Here is a 20,734-nt window from a genome sequence, read left to right on the forward strand (position 1 = left end):
TTCTACATATATTTTCTAATATGGGCTGTTTTTAAAACAAGGATATCCTTTATTCCTGATGAACAGCAAACTGACTTGAAAGCTATTTAGATTAATTCCACTTGATATTGAGATCACTATCAGGGATTTAGTTCTTACATCACAACTCTTCGATATACAAAGCTTAAAAGCTTCAGGGACTTATGCTGGGGGTGAGGAATGAGATTTTAAATGAAAGCTTTTGTTTTTTATTTGTGTTTGGTTTAGTTAAATGATGTTTAAATTCATGAATCTCTATGACTGGTGGAAGGATGTCTCTTTTTTTAATCTATTGCTGAGTAATGTTATACTGCTTTTTGGATTGAGAGTTAAGCTTGTTTGCCATATACTACCTGAATCTTTGATGTGTTTCTTTTTTAAGAAAACCATTGTCTACTTTTCTGTTGAAAGTATCTTTGCCAGAAATAAAAGGGAAAAATTATTCTTACTACTAAGTAGTAGGCAAACATGTAATAGATAATTTCTAAAAGAAAATGCAGCTAGCTAATAAACAGCCCCAGAAAGTTTTCCTTTTTATTAAAAAAAAAAAAAGATCATATGTGGTTATATTTTTCCCTTATCAAATTAACAAATTTAAAATGAGAAAATTTTATAGTGGCAAGGATTTGATGAAAGTCAGTCTAGTACCCACTTGGTGGGAATGTAGAGAGTCTTTTAAAGAATGATTTGGCTGTATGCATTAAAAACATTCATACTTTAGCAATTCTGCTTCTATGACTTTCCCTAAAGAAAGAAATCCAAAATACAGATAGAGTTTTGTATGCAAGGATTTTCTTGTAATAACATGAAATCAGCAATTGCATAGGGGCATGGTTAAAGGATGGTAAATCTATACAATGAAATATTATATTGCCTTTAAAATTGATACACAAAAGACGATTAGACGTTTTGTCCTTCCTGAAATTATGCAGTAGGAGTCTACAACACTGCTATGACAAGTTATTGACAAATAAACCTAAATCTTACCAAGTTTTTTAATCTAACCACCAGCTTACAGGAAATTCAGGGGACAGAGAATCCTGTTAAATGACACCAGGGAGATTCAGTCAACAAAATCTGAAAAACACTACAGGACAAATGACCTGGGTTCTTCTACAAACTGTAACAAAAAAATAGAAAAGATGTGAGAGGAACCCTCGGATAAAAGAGCTAATTTGTGTAGATTTTATTTGGCTCTTGATTCAAACAAATAAAAACATTCATGAGCTAATTGGGCAAGTTTGAACTCTGTATCTGATGTTATTAAGAATTATCTGTTATGTAAGATAAGTGGTATTGTGATTATGCCTTTTCAAAGTACTTCTATAATCATATCTTTTAGGGTTATATATCAAGGTTTAATATGCGATTTCTGGAATTTGTTTCACAGTAATCCCAGTTAGATTGGGTGGTGGTGAGGGGCTTTAGATGAAACCAGGTTAGCTTCTTGTTGAAAATTGTCGAAGCCAGGTGGTGGGTTTCATTTTCCTATTCTCTCTACTTTTATGCATGTTTGAAAATATCCATAATTAAAAAGTTTAGAAACAATGAACTTGAAGATGAGGAAAGTTTAGATTATTTAAAAGAAAAAGAGCATGATATTAATGAGTACCTTTTAGCTCTCATTTTTTTTTAAAAAGGGCAGAGGTAAAAAAGACTGCAAGGAAATACCGTTGATCCTGATTTATTCACTGATTTCCTGTTTGCAAATTCACCTACTCACTAAAACTTACATGTAACCCCAAAATCAATACTTGCCACCCTTTTGAGGTCATTCCTGGACATGTATACACAGAGCTATGAAAAATTTTAGTTGCCCAATGTGGATGTTCCCAGCTGAGGCTGAACAAGGTTGGTTCCGTATTCACTGTATAATGCGGGAACTGTACTGTGAATAACAAGAATCTGCCGTATTTACACAAAATGCTACCGGAACTGCTTCTCTGTAGGGAGATTATATATCACTTTTCTCTTTATAATGAAGATTTGCCAATTTCGGGGTTTGGTTTTTTAATAATGAGCACCTTTTAATTTTATTTGTTTTGGTGAATGGTTCAAAATTTAATTGGTATAAAAAGATATACTGTAAAACTAGCTGTACCTTTTGTTCCTCAGTTAGTGTCCAAAATGACTAGTGTTACTGGTTTCTTATCTATCCAGGTAGAAGATGTATGTGTATATTCCTGTTTTAAAAATGCGAATTGTAACATACTACACAGCGGTCTGTTCTTTCCACCTGTGTATCTTGGAAGCTGAGCCATGTTTATTTGTAAAAGTACCGCTTCGTTTTTTTCTCAGTCTCATAGCTAGTCCCCTTTAGACGGACATATAGGTTTCCTGCTACAAAAAATACTGAAGTGATTGTCCCTGGATGAAAGTCATTTTACAAATATGCAAGTACATTTACTGGAAGAATTAATAGTTGTGGGATTCCGGCATTAAATTATATAAACATATATAGTAATATATACATATTTGATGGATAACTTTTCAAATTATTCTCCATACAATATGCAAGTACAACATGGTAAAACCTAATTTGTTAAATTCTCCATTGCTCTCGGGATATGTGTGATTGAGGATCTTTTCATTTATATAATAGCTATTATCTTTTTTTTTTAAAACTGTTCCTTTGCCCCTTTTTCAACTAGAACGGTTCATGTGCTTTTCTTAATGATTTGCAGGACCACTTTATGCATTTTGGAAATTAATTCTTTTGTATATAAATGAATCGTAAATATTTTCACTGATTTTTTAACTTTAAGTATAATTGGATTTTTATTGTTGTTTTGCCACACAATTTTTTTTTAATTTTGTGCTCAGATCTACCTTCTGGGATTTGTGTACTTTGCGCCTTCCTTACTTTGAGATAATTTTAAAAGTGATTTGATACTTCATTGATGTATCTGGAATATATCACAGTATTCAGTATGAGGCTCAAGTTCAACTTAATTTGATTCTAAATGGCTACCAACTTGCCCTACACCATTTATCAGCTATTCATCTTTTTCCCCAATGATATAAAATGTCATCTTTATCATATTCTAAGTACCCGTATGTTTTTCTGTATATTCTTGGCCCATGGATTTGTCTGATCACATCCTAATTTCTTAGTTTCAGTTACCACAGTTTTATAATATATTTTTAAATCCTTTTGGGCTAGCTCTTCCTCATTCTTAGGATTTCCTTGCCTCTTCTTGGTGTGTCAGTTTGTAATACTGTGGGGGATTGCTTGTTGCTGTGATGCTGGAAGCTATGCCACCAGTATACAAATACCAGCGGGGTGACCCATGGCGGACAGGTTTCCGCTGAGTTTCCAGACTAAGACAGACTAGGAAGAAGGACCCAGCAGTCTACTTTTGAAAAGAATTAGCCAGTGAAAAACTTATGAATAGCTCCGGAATGTTGCCTGGTAGAGTGCCGAAAGGTGAGCCCCCCACCCCCGACCCCCCAGGTTGGAAGGCACTCAAAAGACGACTGGAGAAAAGCTGCCTTCTCAAAGTGGAGTCAACCATAATGACGTGGATGGAGTCAAGTTTTTAGGATCTTCATTTGCTGATGTGGCACGACTCAAAATGAGAAGAAACAGCTGCAAACATCCATTAATAATCGGAGCATGGAATGTACAAAGTATGAATCTAAGAAAATTGGAAATCATCAGAAATGAAATAGAATGCATAAACATTGATATCCTAGGCATCAGTGAGCTGAAATGGACTGGTATTGGCCATTTTGAATCGAACAATCATACAGTGTTTTATGCCAGGAATGACAAGTTGAAGAGCAATGGCGTTGCATTCATCATCAGAAAGAAAATTCAAGATCTATGCTGAAGTACAAAGCTGTCAGTGGTAAGATAATATTCGAACGCCTACAAGGAAGACCAGTTAGTATGACTGTTAATCAAATTTATGCACTAACCACTAAGGCTAAAGATAAAGGTATTGAAGATTTTTACCAGCTTCTACAATTTGAAATTGACCAAACATGCGATCAGGATGCGTTGATAATTACTGGTGATTGGAATTTGAAAGTTGGAAACAAAGAAGGATCAGTAGTTGGAAAATATGGCCTTGGTGATAGGAACGATGCTGGAGATTGCATAATAGATTTTAGCAAGACCGATGACTTCTTCATCGCAAATACTTTTTTTTCAACAACATAAATGGCAACTGCAGATGGACCTCACAGATGGAATACACAGGAATCAAATTGACTACATCTGTGGAAAGAGACGATGGAAAAGCTCAATATCATCAGTCAGAGCAAGGCCAGGAGCCAGCTGCAGAGCAGACCATCAATTGCTCATATGCAAGTTCAAGGTGAAATTGAAGAAAATTAGAACAAGTCCACGAGAGCCAGTACAACCTTGAGTATATACCACCTGAATTTAGAGACCGTCTCAAGAATAGATTAGACGCATTGAACACTAATGACTGAAGACCAGATGAGTTGTGGAATGACATCAAGGACATCATACATGAAGAAAGCAAGAGGTCATTAAAAAGGCAGGAAAGAGGAGGGGGCCGAGATGGCTGACTAGGTAGACGCTACCTCGGATCCCTCTTGTAACAAAAAAAAAAACTATTTTTGTAACAAAGACTCGGAAAAACAAGTGAATCGATGACATACGTGACAATCTACGAACCCTGACCAACAAACATAGATTTAAAGAGTTGACCTGAGTGACAGAGACTGAGAACGAACAACTACGGGGAAGCAGTGACTGTTTTCGGAGCCTGGAGCCAGAGTCCCAGTCAGGAAACCTTGGCGCTGGGCTTTGGACTGGGTTCAGGGGAGCTGAGCACGGCATCCTGTGATGGCGCAAACACGGGGTGCAGCCCTACCCCCTGAACTGACCTCAGGAGGGGGCCCAGCCGGTCCGTGCGGGCAGCGTGGCGATGCAGCTGGTGGGAGGAGAAGCCGCCGGGAGGCAGCGACTGGTTTTGGAGCCGGGAGTGCGGTGTCCCAGCCGGGGAACCTTGGCGCGGGGCTTTGGACTGGGCGCAGGGGAGCTGAGCATGGTATCCTGTGACAGTGCAAACATGGGGCGCAGCCCCAGCCCCCTGAACTGACCTCGGGGGAAGCCCAGCCAGTGCACACAGGTGGCGCAGCAACGCGGCTGACAGGAGGAGAAGTCACCGGGAGGCAGCGACTGTTTTTGGAGCCTGGAGTGCAGCGTCCCAGCCGGGGAACCTTGACGCTGGGCTTTGGACTGGCAGCGGAGGAACTGACCATGGCTTCTGAGACAGCGCAAGCATGGAATGCGGGCCTGACCCTCAGGGGCAATCTCTACCCAGCCAGCTTGCACACAGGCGATGCGCCCCTCGGGAATCTCAGATAAAACAGTCATCCAAAGCAAGGTAAGTAACTTTGTCTATATTCCGGGGTGCTACTCTCTCCTGTTTATCTGAACCCTCCCCTCCCCTTCCCAGGTGGCTTAATTAACATTGGAATTTCCTGAGCCAGAGGGAGAACTGCTCCGCGGTTTTTGTTTTCCCTTTTTTTTTTTTTGGTCTTTTCCTAACCCATTTTTCTGGCCTGAGAGGAGCAGCTACAAAAAACCCAGGGACCAAAAATCCTTCCCTAATTGGACTAAAAACACAGAACCAGCTCCAGCCAAGCATATGTGATCCACAGTCTCGGGCTTTCATCCCTACAGGGAACAAGGTGGCTATTATAATGCAAAGGCATTTCTGATAGGGATCTGACTGCAATTGTTTTAGCGGATTTACTGGAAAGACAAGTTTCCCAGGTCTGATAACTCTGCGTATTCAACAGAGCCCTCACTGACCCACAACAGGGAACTGAGGGCTGAAGCTCCCCCCAGACCACCTAGCCTCCTGCCTTAGGGGTCTAAGGAGGGTGACACCTACCAGTCTGTAGAGGCACTTGCATCGGGGGCCTAAGGTACAGCTGCTGAGCCCACCCACCAAGGTGCTTTAGGAATAGAGACATACCTACCTCACTGACGCTTGGGGGAAGCCTGTCAGCATCCTGCCGCCCCCAGAGTGTGAACCCCAGCTGCTACTAGAATCTGGTGCACACAACTAGCACCACTACTTCTCTAGGTGGATAGGTGACAGTCTGCATCACACACTTGATGACCCAAAATCAGATTCTACTCAAGAATAGTGAATGGACTCAGGCATATATACCTGGTAACAGCCCAAACCAGCTGGTAATAGGTCATAAGTGAGTCAAGGGCTACAACAATCAAGACAGCGCAATCTAGTAGCCCATCTACGTATACTGAAAGAAAACAAAACAAGATAAGACTCAGTGAGCAAATATAGAATAAATCACTACAATATCTTAGTGATGGCTTGGAGACAGCAGTCGATATTAAACCACATAAAGAAGCAGACCATGACTGCTTCTACAACTCCCCAAACTAAAGAATCAAAATCTTTCCCAAATGAAGATACAATCCTGGAATTGCCAGATACAGAATATAAAAAACTAATTTACAGAATGCTTCAAGACATCAGGGATGACCATAAGTTGCAAGAATCCATAGAGAGACAGCATTCAGAAATCCAAAAGATCAACAATAAAATTACAGAATTAGACAACACAATAGGAAGTCAGAGGAGCAGACTCGAGCAATTAGAATGCAGAGTGGGAAATCTGGAGGACCAGGGAATTAACACCAATACAGCTGGAAAAAAATCAGATAAAAGAATTAAAAAAAATGAAGAATCATGTGGGACTCTATCAAGAAGGATAACTTGCATGTGATTGGAGTCCCAGAACAGGGAGGGATGACAGAAAATACAGAGAGAATAGTTGAAGATCTGCTGACAGAAAACTTCCCTGACATTATGAAAGACGAAAGGATATCTATCCAAGATGCTCATCGAACCCCATTTAAGACTGATCCAAAGAGAAAAACACCAAGACATACTATCATCAAGCTTGCCAAAACCAAAGATAAAGAGAAAATTTTAAAAGCAGCCAGGGATAAAAGAAAGGTCTCCTACAGGGGAGAATCAGTAAGTTCAGACTACTGAGCAGAAACCATGCAGTCAAGAAGGCAATGGGATGACATATATAGAGCACTGAAGGAAAAAACTGCTAGCCAAGGATCATATATCCAGCAAAACTCTCTCTGAAATATGAAGGCGAAATTAAGATATTTACAGATAAACACAAGCTTAGAGAATTTGCAAAAACCAACCAAAGCTACAAGAAATACTAAAGGAAATTGTTTGGTCAGAAAACCAATAATATCAGATACCAGCACAACACAAGGTCACAGAACAGAGCATCCTGTTATCACCTCAAATAGGGAAATCACAAAAACAAATTAAGATTAATTAAAAAAAAAATGCTAAAAACAGGGAATCGTTGACGTCAATATGTAAAAGATCACACTATTCAAAAAGAGGGACTAAGTACAGGTGGCATAGAACTGCCATATGGGGAGGGATACAAGGCGATATAGGAGAATACAAGTTAGGTTTTTACTTAGAAAAATAGGAGTAAATATTAAGGTAACCAAGAGGTATAACAACTCCATAACTCAAAATAAAAACCAAGAAAAACGTAACGACTCAGCAAACATAAAGTCAAATACTATGAAAATGAGGAACACACAATTTACAAAGAAACATGTCTCAGCACAAAAAAGTAAGTGGAAAAATTGTCAACAACACACATAAAAGGCATCAAAATGACAGCACTAAACGCATACTTACCTATAATTATGCTGAATATAAGTGGACTAAATGCACCAATAAAGAGACAGAGAATCTCAGACTGGGTGAAGAAAGACGATCCGTCTGTATGCTGCCTACAAGAGACACACCTTAGACTTAGAGACACAAACTAAAACTCAAAGGATGGAAAAAAATATATCAAGCACACAATAAGCAAAAAAGAGCAGGAGTAGCAATATTAATTTATGACAAAATAGACTTTAAAGTTAAATCCACCACAAAGGAAAAAGAAGGACACTACATAATGATAAAAGGGACAATTGACCAGGAAGATATAACCATATTATTTATGCACCCAATGATAGGGCTGCAAGATACGTAAAACAAATTTTAACAGAACTGAAAAGTGAGACAGACACCTCCACAATTATAGTAGGAGACTTCAACACACCACTTTCAGAGAAGGACAGGACATCCAGTAAGAAGCTCAATAGAGACACGGAAGACCTAATTACTACAATCAACCAACTTGACCTCATTGACTTATACAGAACTCTCCACCCAACTGCTGCAAAGTATACTTTTTTTCTAGCATACATGGAACATTCTCTAGAATAGATCACATATTAGGTCATAAAACAAACCTTTGCAGAATCCAAAACATCGAAATATTACAAAGCATTTTCTCAGACCACAAGGCCATAAAAGTGGAAATCAATAACAGAAAAATTAGGCAAAAGAAATCAAATACTTGGAAACTGAATGATGCCCTGCTGAAAAAAGACAGGAAAGAAAGAAAAGACCAAAATGGATGTCAGAGGAGACTTTGAAACTTGCTCTTGAACGTCGAACAGTTAAAACAAAAGGAAGAAATGATGAACAGAACCAAACAGAAGATTCAAAGGGCAGCTCGAGAAGGAAAAGTAAAGTATTATAATATGTGCAAAGAGCTGGAGATTGAAAACCAAATGGGAAGAACACACTCGGCATTTCTCAAACTGAAAGAACTGAAGAAAAAAAATTCAAGCCTCGAGTTGCAGTAGTGAAGGATTCTATGGGGAAGATATTAAAGGATGCAGGAAGCATCAAAAGAAGATGGAACGAATATACAGAGTCATTATACCAAAAAGAATTGGTCGACGTTCGACCATTTCAAGAGGTAGCATATGATCAGGAACCAATGGTACTGAAGGAAGAAGTCCAGGTTGCGCTGAAGGGATTGGTGAAAATCAAGAATCCAGGAATTGATGGAATACTGATTGAGATGTTTCAACAAAGGAATGCAGCACTGGAAATGCTCACTCCTCTATGCCAAGAAATTTGGAAGACAGCTACCTGGCCAGTTGACTGGAAGAGATCCATATTTATGCCTATTTCCAAGAACAGTGATCCAGTGAAGTGTGGAAGTTATCGAACAATGTCATTAATATCGGAAACCCTGGTGGCGTAGTGGTTAAAAGCTACAGCTGGTAACTGAAAGGTCAGCAGTTTGAATCCACCAGGCGCTCCTTGGAAACCCTATGGGGCAGTTCTACTCTGTCCTTTAGGGTCACTATGAGTCGGAATTGACTCGATGGCAGTGGGTTTGGTTTTTTATCATTAATATCACACGAAAGTAAAATTTTGCTAAAGATCATTCAAAAGTGGCTGCAGCAGTATATTGACAGGGAAGTGCCAGAAATTTAGGCCGGATTCAGAAGAGGACATGGAATGAGGGATATCATTGCTGATGTCAGATGGATCCTGGCTGAAAGCAGAGAATACCAGGAAGATGTTTACCTGTGTTTTATTGACTATACAAAGGCATTCAGCTATGTGGATCGTAACAAATCATGGATAGCATTGCAAAGAATGGGAATTCCAAAACACTTAATTGTGCTCATGAGGAACCTGTACATAGATCAAAGAGGCAGTTGTTCAGACAGAACAAGACATACTGTGTGCTTTAAAGTCAGGAAAGGTGTGCTCAGGGTTATATCGTTTCACCATATCTATTCAGTCTGTATGCTGAGCAAATAATCCGGGAAGAACAGGGCATCAGGCTTGGAGGAAGACTCATTAACAACATGCGTTATGCAGGTGACACAACCGTGCTTGCTGAAAGTGAAGAGGACTTGAAGCACTTAGACATGAAGATCAAAGACCACAGCCTTCAGTATGGATTACACCTCAACATAAAGAAAGCAAAAATCCTCACAACTGGACCAGTAAGCAACATCTTGATAAACGGGGAAAAGATTGAAGTCAAGAATTTAATTTTACTTGGATCCACAATCAACACCCATGGAAGCAGCAGTCAGGAAATCAGAAGACACATTGCATTGGGCAAATCTACTGCAAAAGACCTCTTTAAAGTGCTGAAAAGCAAAGCTTTCATCTTGAAGACTAAGGTGCACCTGATTGAAGCCATGGTATTTTCAATCACATCATACGCATGCAAAAGCTGGACAATGAATAAGGAAGACCAAAGAAGAATTGATGCCTATGAACTGTGGTGTTGGCGAAGAATATTGAATTATTATGGTCTGCCAAAAGAATGAACAAATCTTTCTTGGAAGAAGTACAACCAGAATGCGCCTTAGAAGCAAGGATGGCGAGACTGCGTATTGCATACTTGGGACGTGTTGTTAGGAAGGATCAGTCCCTGGAGAAAGACCTCATGCTTGGTAAACTAAACGTTCAGCGAAAGAGAGGAAGACTCTCAACGAGATGGATTGACACAGTGGCTACAAGAGTGGGCTTAACCATAACAACGATTGTGAGGATGGTGCAGGACGGGGCAGTGTTTCGTTCTGTGGCATGTAGGGTCACTATGAGTCAGAACTGACTTGATGGCACCTAACAAGAATAATTTCTTGTTTTGTTTTTTTCCCCCATATTTATCTAAAATCAGATATTCTAGTTAAATTAAAAGCTCATTTAGTATTTCCATTGGTATGATTTATAGATTTATAGATTTGCATTTTTATCCTGTCCTTGCAGTTTCTCATCCATAAACATAGTATACCTATGCCTTTTATATATTGTTTTGTTTCTCTCTGTAGCATTTTAAATGCTTTATTTAAATCTTGCCACATTTCTTGTAAAGTTTATTTCTAGATTTTTCTTTCTTATTGAAGTTATACTTTTTTCTTCCATTATATCTTCTGTTTATTGTTTATACATATGAAGGCTGAAGTTTTATGTATATTTTGTGCCTACCCATCTTTTTAAATTTTTCTATTGTTGGTAGTGTTTTTCAGTTGATACTCCTGAATTTTCCAGGTATATAATATTATTATCCATAGAAAACCCTTTTCTTTCTAATATAACCAGTTTTTTTTTCTCTAATTCTATTGTATGTTTTTTTTTTAAACTAAAAAAAAAATCATTTAAAGCTTTGACTTTTGAAGTAACATATGCTCCTAAATTCAGCCCTAATTAGTGTCCTATTTAGGAAGTCAGATTAGAATTTCTGAGGCAGTCTATAGCCTGAACTCCTCAATAAACCTTTAAAAGATTTCTAATACTAGTTTTTAAAAAAAACAGATTCCTAAAATGAGACGTTCACGTTGAAAATAAATATTTTTGTTACGTGCCATCAAGTTGGTTCCGACTCATAGCGATCCTGTGTACAACAGAATGAAACACCACCCAGACCTGCACCATCCTCACAGTTATTGCTGTCTTTGAGCCCATTGGTGCAAGCCCTGTGTCAGTCCACCTCACTGAGGGTCTTCTCTTGCTGAGCCTTTGCTTTACCAAGCATGATGTCCTTCTACAGGGAATGGTCCCTCGTGATAACATGTCCAAAATACTTAAGATGAGATCTCACTGTCTTCCCTTCTAAGGAGCATTCTGGCTGTATTTCTTCCAAGACAGATTTGTTCATTCTTTTGGCAGTCCATAGTGTATTCAGTATTCTTCACCAACATCATAATTAAAATGCATCAGTTCTTCGGTCTTCCTTATTCATTGTTCAACTTTTGCATGCATATGAGACAATTGAAAATACATGGCGGCTTGGGTCAGCACACATTCGTCCTCAAATTGACAGCTTTGCTTTTGAACACTTTAAAGAAGTCTTGTACAGCAGATCTGCCCAATGCAATACGTCATTTGATTTCTTGACTGCTTCTTCCATGTGCATTGATTCTGGATCCAAGTAAAATGAAATCCTTGAGGACTTCAATCTTTTCTCCATTTATCATGATGTTGCCTTTTGGTTCAGTTGTGAAGATTTTTTGTTTTCTTTATGTTGAGGTGTAATCCACACTGAAGGCTGTATGTAGTCTTTGATCATCATCAGTCAGTGCTTCAAATCCTCTTCACTTTGAGCAAGTTGTGTCATCGTAAATTGCAGGTTTAGTCCTCCTCTGATCCCTATGCTGCGTTCTTTTTCATAGAGTCCAGCTTCTCAGATTATTTGCTCAGCATGCAGGTTCAATAAGTATGTTGAAAGGATACAGCCCTGAAGCACACCTTTCTTGACTTTAGACCACGCAATATCCTCTTGTTCTGTTTGAATGACTGCCTCTTGATCTATGTAAAGATTCCTCATGAGCACAATTAAGTGTTCTGGAATTCCCGTTCTTTGCAGTGTCATCCATAATTTGTTATGATGTATACTGTCAAATGCCTTTGCTTAGTCAGTAAAACACAGGTACATATCTTTCTGGTATTCCCTGCTTTCAGTCAAGATCCATCTGACATCAGCAATAATATCCCTCCTTCTACTTCCTTTTCTGAATCCATCTGAAATTTCTGGCAGTTGCCTGTCAATGTACTGCTGCGATCTTTTTTTTTTTTTTTTAATTATCTTCAGTAAAATCTTATTTGCATGTGATATTAATGATATTGTTCGATAATTTCCACATTCTGTTGTATCACCTTTCTTTGGAAGGGGCACAAATACGGCTCTTTTCTATCCATTGTCCAGGTAGCTATATTCTAGATCTCTTCAAATAGACAAGTGAGCACTTACAGCATTGCATCCATTTGTTGAAATATCTCAATTGATATTCTGTCAATTACTGGAGCCTTATTTTTCTCCGGCATCCTGGTAGCACAGTGGTTAAGTGACCAGCAGTTCGAATCCAGCCATTCCTTGGAAATCCTATGGGGCAATTCTGTTCTGTACAGGGTCGCTGTGAGTCAGAATTGACTCCACGGCAGCAGGTTTCTTGTTTTTCTCCAATGCCTTCAGTGCAGCTTGGATGTCTTCCTTTGGGACCATAGGTTCTTGATCATTTGCTACCTCCTGAAGTGGTTAAACATCGACCATTTATTTTTGGTATGGTGACTGTATTCCTTCCACCTTCTTTGATGTTTCCTGCATCATTCGGTATCTTGCCCGTGGAACCTTGCAGTGTTGCAACTCAAGACTTGAATTTTTTCTTCAGTTCTTTCAGCTTGAGAATTTCTGAGCATGTTCTTCCCTTTTGGTTTTCTAACTCCAGATCTTTGCACATTTCCTTATAATACTTTACTTTGTCTTCTTGAGCCACACTTTGAAATCTTCTGTTCAGCTCTTTTACTCCATCATTCTTTAGTTTCGCTTTAGGTATTATTGTTGAAGAGCGAGTTTCAGAGTCTCTTCTGACATCCATTTTGGTCTTTTCTTTCTTTCCCATCTCTTTAATGATGTCCTTGATGTCATCCCACAACTCACCTGGTCTTTAGTCATTAGTGTTCAGTGCATCAGATCTATTCTTTAGATGGTCTCCAAATTCAGTGGGATGTAGTCAGGGTCATACTTTGGCTCTCTGGATTTGTTCTAATTGTTTTCAGCTTCAACTTGGACTTGCATATGAGCAATTGATCTGTTCCGCATTCGGCCCCTAGCCTTTTTCTGACTGATGATATTGAGCTTCTCCGTCATCTTTTTCCACAGATGTAGTCAATTTGATTCCTGTGTATTCCATCTGGCAAGATCCACATGTATAGTCGCCATTTATGTTGTTGATAAAAGGTATTTCCAAGGAATAGGTCATTGGTCTTGCAAAATTCTGTCGTGTAATTGCCAGCATCATTTCTGTCACCAAGGCCATATTTCCCAACTACGGGTCCTTCTTTGTTTCCAGCCTTCACATTCCAATTACCAGTAATTATCAATGTATTTTGATTGCATATGAGATCAGTTTCAGACTGCAGAAGTTGGTGAAAATCTTCAGTTTCTTCATTTTTGGCATTAGTGATTTGTGCGTAAACTGAATAATTGTTGTATTAACTGGTCTTCCTTGCAGGTGTTTGGATATTATCCTGTCACTAATAGTGTTGTATTTGTATTAATGATTCTTATGTACTGAAAGATGTTTTTACTCCTTTTGTCCTCAGGATCATATGGCTATTGCCTGCGGATCTCGAGCTCATTTGGAAAAAGAATCAATTGCTCAGGTGAGGCTTTCATTAACTGGCACAGAACAGCAGTGCTTCCTTTTTTTACATAATACTTGGCGAGAAATAGACTTTCATGTTTAAGATCATAAAAATGAGTTTCCTTCCAAAAGAAAAGAAGTTTTTGTTTTGGGGAAGCTTATATAGGATTGGCACATCCAGAAATTGATTATTTTGAGAGTGTACAAGAAGGATATGGACTTTTCTTTGCCTTAGGATAAAGCAATTCTTTTTGATTTTTCTTTTTTCTTTTTAGTCATAGAGTTCCTTATTCTGTTATAGATCCTTTTTTCTAAACATTCATTTTTTTAATTAATCACATTGCCCTCTTTTGCATACATTGGCATATTTAAGTGGTATATTTTGAGTTTCATTTAAAGTTCAAATGTTTTTTAACTTTCCTCTTAGAAAAGCACCGTGCCTTAAAATTTGAAAAAAGGTAATAACTGCCTTTTTAGGGCATTAAAAAAACTCTGAAGATATTAGAATACTCATTTTGTAAATTGTAGACTATGCTAGGAAAGGTGAGATAACTTGAAGGAAAAAATAATTCTCTTCAGTGTTTTTACTTTAAAATGTAAGTCTAGTGCATCACACCCATTAATTGTCCATTGTATCCTCAGATCGAGTAGATAAGTGATGTATGGTCAAAATGATCTTGGTGTCTTAGTCATCTAGTGCTGCTATAACAGAAATACCACAAGTGGATGGCTTTAACAAACAGAAGTTTATTCTCTCAAGGCTAGAAGTCCAAATTCAGGGTGGCAGCTCTAGGCGAAGGCTTTCTCTCTCTGTCAGTTCTGGGGAACATTCCTTGTCTTTAGTTTTCCCAGCTTTAGGAGCTTGTCTACACACAGGGACCTTGGGTCCAAAAGACATACTCTCCTCCTGGTTTTTCATTCTTGGTGGCATGAGGTACCCCCTTCTCTCTGCTAATTTCTCTCTTTTATACCTCAAAGGAGATTAACTAAAATACAACCTAATCTTATAAATTGAGTCCTGCTTTATTAACGTAACTGCCTGTAATCCTGCCTCATTAGCATCATAGAGGTAGGATTTACAACACAGGAAAATCACATCAGATGACAAAATGGTAGATAGTCATGCAATACTGGGAATCATGGCCTAGCCAAGTTGACAAACATTTTGGGGGCACACAGTTCAATCCATAACACTGGGTTTTTTTTATTTTTGTTTTTAATGTGTATTACTAGGCCCATCACAAATTCTCTTGGAGTGGAACCAGGAGTCTTCATTTTTAACAATTTCTCAGCTCACCTTTATGCACACCATCATTTGAGAGTCAGTGAAATAAAAGGCTGAACCTTCCCTCAAATGAGTCTGAAATGCTATGAAGAAATTCTAAATATTTTTCAAGATATACTGATAGTAGGTTCACAAAATCTCTTAAGGATTATGCTCAAGTATGGAAACCTAGACTTCTTTTAGAGGAAAAAAAATTATTTTAACATCCTCAGCATCTATTCCAATATTCTGTATATTCTGTGGACTCTCATTGGTATTTGAAAAAGTCATAGAGAATATCATACTCCTGAAAACTTGAAAGAGAGCTTAGGAATTGACTAGTCCAACTTATCACTTTACTGATAGACTGGGGACAAAAAAAGTAAAAAGTGTATGTCAAGGATGTAGCACAATATAATTTATATTATAAAATGCTAAATGTCCAGGAATACAAAGTATAGTTATATCCTCTGTATGAAATATCTGCAGCCAGTAATATTGATGATAATGAAGACTATATAATAATATGCAAAAGTATCTAAGATAACAGATTATGTGAAAATATCAGAGTATAATGTTATAAATGCATACAGTATAATTAAACCAAAAAAAAAAAAAAAACAAACCCAGTGCTGTCGAGTCATTTCCAACTCATAGTGACCCTGTAGGACAGGGTAGAACTGCCCCATAGACTTTCCAAGGAGCACCTGGTGGATTCAAACTGCCGACCCTATGGTTAGCAGCCGTAGCACTTAAACACTACGCCACCAGGGTTTCCACAGTATAATTACCTATATAAAAATACCTAGGCCAACAAAAACAATGAAAATAGATATTAGTGTAATAGTTTTATGAGTAAATTTTCCTTTTTCTTCTTAATATGAGGGAACATGCCTACTCAATGAAAGGAAAAGTGAATAGGAAGGAAAGAGAGAGACCAATTAGAAAACTATTTTAATCTAGGCAAGAGAGATTTGCTACTTATTTTTATTGTTGGTGACATTAGAAAGGAACTATGTTGTTGTTCTTGTTTCCTTTATGGTGCAAATTCTTTTCACTTAGAATCTCCATTGGCTGAAAACTCTGAATTTTTTCCTAGAAGTCTTTTACCTAAAACTGTTTTTAGTCAAAGGATCTGTTATAGGATCTATGTAATTTATCTCGCTATCGTTATGGATTGAGTCATGTCCCCCAAAAATGTGTGTCAACTTAGCTAGTCCATGATTCCCAGTATTGTGTGATTATCTGCCATTTTGTCATCTGCTGTGATTTTCCTGTGTTGTAAATCCTACCTCTATGATGTTAATTAGGTGGGATTAGAGGCAGTTATGTTAATGAGGCAGGACTCAATCTACAGGATTAGGTTGTGTCTTAAATTAGGCTCTTTTGAGATATAAAAGAGAGAAGCAAGCAGAGAGAAAGGGGAACCTCATACCACCAAGAAAGCAGCACCAGGAGTAGAGCACATTCTTCGGACCCGAGGTTCCTATGCTGGAAAGGTCCTAGACCAGAGGTAGATTGATAACAAGGACCTTCCCCCAGAGCCGACAGATAGAGCCTTCCCCTGGAACTGGCATTCTGAATTTGGGCTTCTAGCCATCTAGACTGTGAGAGAATAAATTTCTCTTTGTTAAAGCTATCTGCTTGTGGTATTTCTCTTATAGCAGTACTAGAGAACTAAGATACCATCCGTTCATCTATTAATTCATTTCTAAACCCTAGTGATTGATTTTTGTGCTTTTGGTCCCCACCAAATTGGTAGTTCTATAGAATTAAAGGATAAAACGGACTAGAGATCAGCAATTATGTACTCCAGACGCTACGTATAGCTGCTGCTCAGTAGGCTCGTTGTTCACATTTAGTTGATTCTCATAGAGCTATTCCTGTCTTATAGAAAATCATCTCCAAGAAGCAAGACATGCATCTTCCACATGCCCAGGAAACAGCAGCATAGCCTTCAATTTCTGAGGCACTTTGGTGTTCTCTGTATGTGATATAAAACCTTGCATAATGATCTTTCTGTGGACAGTGAGAAAATTATTTAAAAATTAGCCAATCAAGGTGGTAAACAGCAACTTCAGTAGTATGTTGGATAGTGTTCAAATATATACTTCCTAAATACTTTTAAATATATCTTCAGTTAATCGTACTGATTTACCGCTTTCTTAGTAGGCAGAACATGATATATAGCACCAGTGGGGTCCTCTGGCATCCTTAATTGTGCTCATGTTCTCGTGTGTTCAGTATAATGATAATGTTTATGTTAACGTTATGTTAATATTCTTGGTTTTTTTCTTCACATTTTATTTTTTTATCATTGTTGAGAATGTACACAGCAAAACACACCAGTTCAACAGTTTCTACATGTATAATTTAGTGACTTCGATGACATTCTGCAAGTTGTGCAACCATCCTCACCCTTCTTTTCTGCGTTGTTCCTCCGTCATTAACATAAACTTATTACCCCCTACGGTTCCTTTGTAATCTTTTAAGTTGATGTTATCAATTTGATCGCATATAAATAGTTCCTAGAAGAGCATAATGGTTAAGGCAGACCTTTTTTACTAGTTAAGTTAAACCTGTTTGGTTGTAAGATGACTTCACCGGGTACTTTCGAGTTAAGGTTTAAATACTATCTCAGGGCAGTAGTTTCAGGGGTTCATCCACCCTCCGTGGCTCCAGAAAGTCTAGAGTCCATGAGAATTTGAAATTCTGTTCTGCATGTTCCCCCTTTTCATTAGGATTCTTCCTGGAATCTTTGATCAGAATGTTCAATAAGGTTGGCAGGGCACCATCAGTTCTGGCCTCATGGTGAAGGAGGCATTTGTTCATGGAGGCAGTTAGCCACAGATTCCATATATTCCTCCTGTTCCTGACTTTTCTTCCTCTGTTGCTCCAGGTGAATAGGGACCAGTTGTTGTGCCTTAGATGGCTACTTGCAAGCTTTTAAGACCCCAGGCACTATGCCCTGAAGTAGGAGGTAGAACAGAAGCACTAAATATGTTATTCAGCCAATTAACTGGAATGTCCCATGAAACCATGACCCCAAACCTCCAAACCAAGGAACCAAATTCCATGAGGTGTTTGGTTGTACATAAACAGCCTCAGAAACTACTCTTTTTTATTTTTGGTCATTGTTGTAAATATATCTATCACACAACTTCTGCGAATTCACCTTTTTACAGGTATACATCTTATTGACAGCAATTGCAATAATCGGCTATATGTTAATCAATGTGACTTTTCTGTCAGCGTTAACTCCGTTTCCCCCCTCCCTCCCATTCCTGGTGACTACATTTGTCTTTTCTTACCTTATTATATAAGTGAGGTCACAAAATATTTGTCCTTTTGTGACTGGCTTATTTTGCTCAGCATAACATCTTCAAGCTCCATCCATATTGTAGCATATATCAAGACTTCATTTCTCCTATATACCAAATTTTGTTTATCCATTCATCTGTTGGTGGGCATTTTGGTTGTTTCACCTTTTGGCTATTGTGAATAGTGCTGCAGTGAACATTGTGCAATTCTTTTTGAGTCTCTGCTTTCAAGTCTTTTGGGACTAGGAGTGGAATTGGTGAGTCATATGGTAGTTCTATTTTTAGTTTTTTGAGGAACCGCCACACAGTTTTCCACAATGGCTGTACGATTTTGCATTCCCACCAGCAATGGATGAGGGGTCTGGTATCCCTGCATCCTCACCAACATTTGTTACTTTCTACTTTTTGTAATCTTAGCCATCCTAGTGAGAGTGAAATGGTGTATCTCATTGTGGTTTTGATTTGCATCTCTCTGATGGCTAATGATGCTGAGCATTTTTTTGTGTGGCGTATGGCCATTCTACTGTCGTCTTTGGTGAAACATCTATTCAAGTCCTTTGCCATTTTATGACGGGGTTATTTGTATTTATGTTGCTAAGTTGTTGAAGTTTTATATATGTTTTGGTAATTAGATTGTCAGATATATGGTTTCTGAAGATACTTTTCCAGTTGGTAGCTTGTCTTTTCACTTTTTTTGTAAAATCTGTTGATAAAAGTTTTTATGAGGTCCCATTAATTTATTTTGTCTTTTGCTATTTGTGCTTTTGTTATATTAGATAATCCTTGTTGAAAGCTAGGTCTGACAGTGTTGCCCCTGCTTTTTCTTCTAAGAAATTAGTGGTTTTAATTTGCACATTTATGTCCTTAATCCATTTTGAATTTGTTTTTGTGTATGGTGTGAGGCATGAATCCTGATTTATTTTTCTGCATGTGGAAATCAATTTTCCCCAGCACCATTTATTGAAGAGACTCTTATTTCCCCATTAGCACCCTTTCAAAAATGAGTTGACTGTAGATGTGTGTGTTCATTTCTGGACTCTCAGCTCTAGTGCATTGGTTTATGTGTCTATTGTTACAACAGTACCAGGCTGTTTTGATTACTGTAGCTGTATAATATGTTTTAAAATATGGAAGTGTGGGCTGTCCGCTTTGTTCTTCCTTTTCAACATTGCTTTTAGTTATTTGGGGCCTCTTGCCATTCCATTAAAGTTGAGAAATGATTTTTCTATTTCTGCAGAAAAGGGTGTTAGAATTTTGATGAGGATTGTGTTTAACATATAGATTGCTTTGAATAGTATTGACATCTTAACAATATTAAGTCTTCCAATCCATGAACAAGGAACATCTCACCATTTATTTGAGTCTTCTTGATTCTCTTTCAGCAGTGTTTTATAGTTTTCATTGTATAAGCCCTTCACGTCCTTGGTTAGATTTATTCATAGGTAGTCTCTTGGATGCTATTGTAAATGAAATTGTTTCCCTAATTTCCCTTTCAGATTTCTCACTGCTGGTATATAGAAACCCAACTAGTTTTTGTTAACCTGGCAACATTGCTAAATTCCTCTATAAGCTCTAGAAATTTTTCTGAAGACTCCTTGAGATTTTCAATATATGGGATCATATCCACAAAGAGAGATAATTTTACTTCTTCTTTTCCAATCTGGATACGTTTTATTTCTTTTTCTTGTCTTATTGCTCTGGCAAGACTCCTAATACAATATTGAATAGCAGGGGTAATACTGGGCATCCTTGTCTTGTTCTTGATTTGAAGGGGAAAGCTCTCCGTCCTTCTCCATTAAGTATGTTGGCTGCTGGCTTTTCATATATGCCCTGAATTATATTGAGTAAGTTTCCTTCTATTCCGATCTTTTTTGGGGTTTTCATCAAGAAAGGGTGTTAGATTTTAAAACGTCTTTTTCTGCATCCATATAGATGATCATGTGGTTCTTTGTGGGTAAAACTTATCATTTTAAAAGCATTCATAAATAGCATCCTTAGTGTTTATTTGATGTCTTTAGTTTTTCTATAAGGGATCTTTCATCTGCTTATGTCTTGGAACTTCATTGAACTTAATATTTAAAGATAATTAAATTGCTACTCAGCTTTAAATTTCAC

General features: G+C 37.9%; 1 protein-coding gene across 1 annotated transcript in view; it reads left to right on the forward strand.

The window, feature by feature from the left end:
- Nucleotides 1–20,734, forward strand: part of ALG5 (ALG5 dolichyl-phosphate beta-glucosyltransferase) — a 58,025-nt gene that overhangs the window by 26,153 nt on the left and 11,138 nt on the right. Inside the window, exon 7 of the mRNA XM_003412646.4 lies at nucleotides 13,995–14,054. Within this exon, the coding sequence (XP_003412694.2) occupies nucleotides 13,995–14,054 (60 nt within the window). The remainder of the gene's footprint in view (nucleotides 1–13,994; nucleotides 14,055–20,734) is intronic.

This window comes from Loxodonta africana, chromosome 17 (genome assembly GCF_030014295.1).
Source record: "Loxodonta africana isolate mLoxAfr1 chromosome 17, mLoxAfr1.hap2, whole genome shotgun sequence".
In the NCBI taxonomy this organism is placed as follows: Eukaryota; Metazoa; Chordata; class Mammalia; order Proboscidea; family Elephantidae; genus Loxodonta; species Loxodonta africana.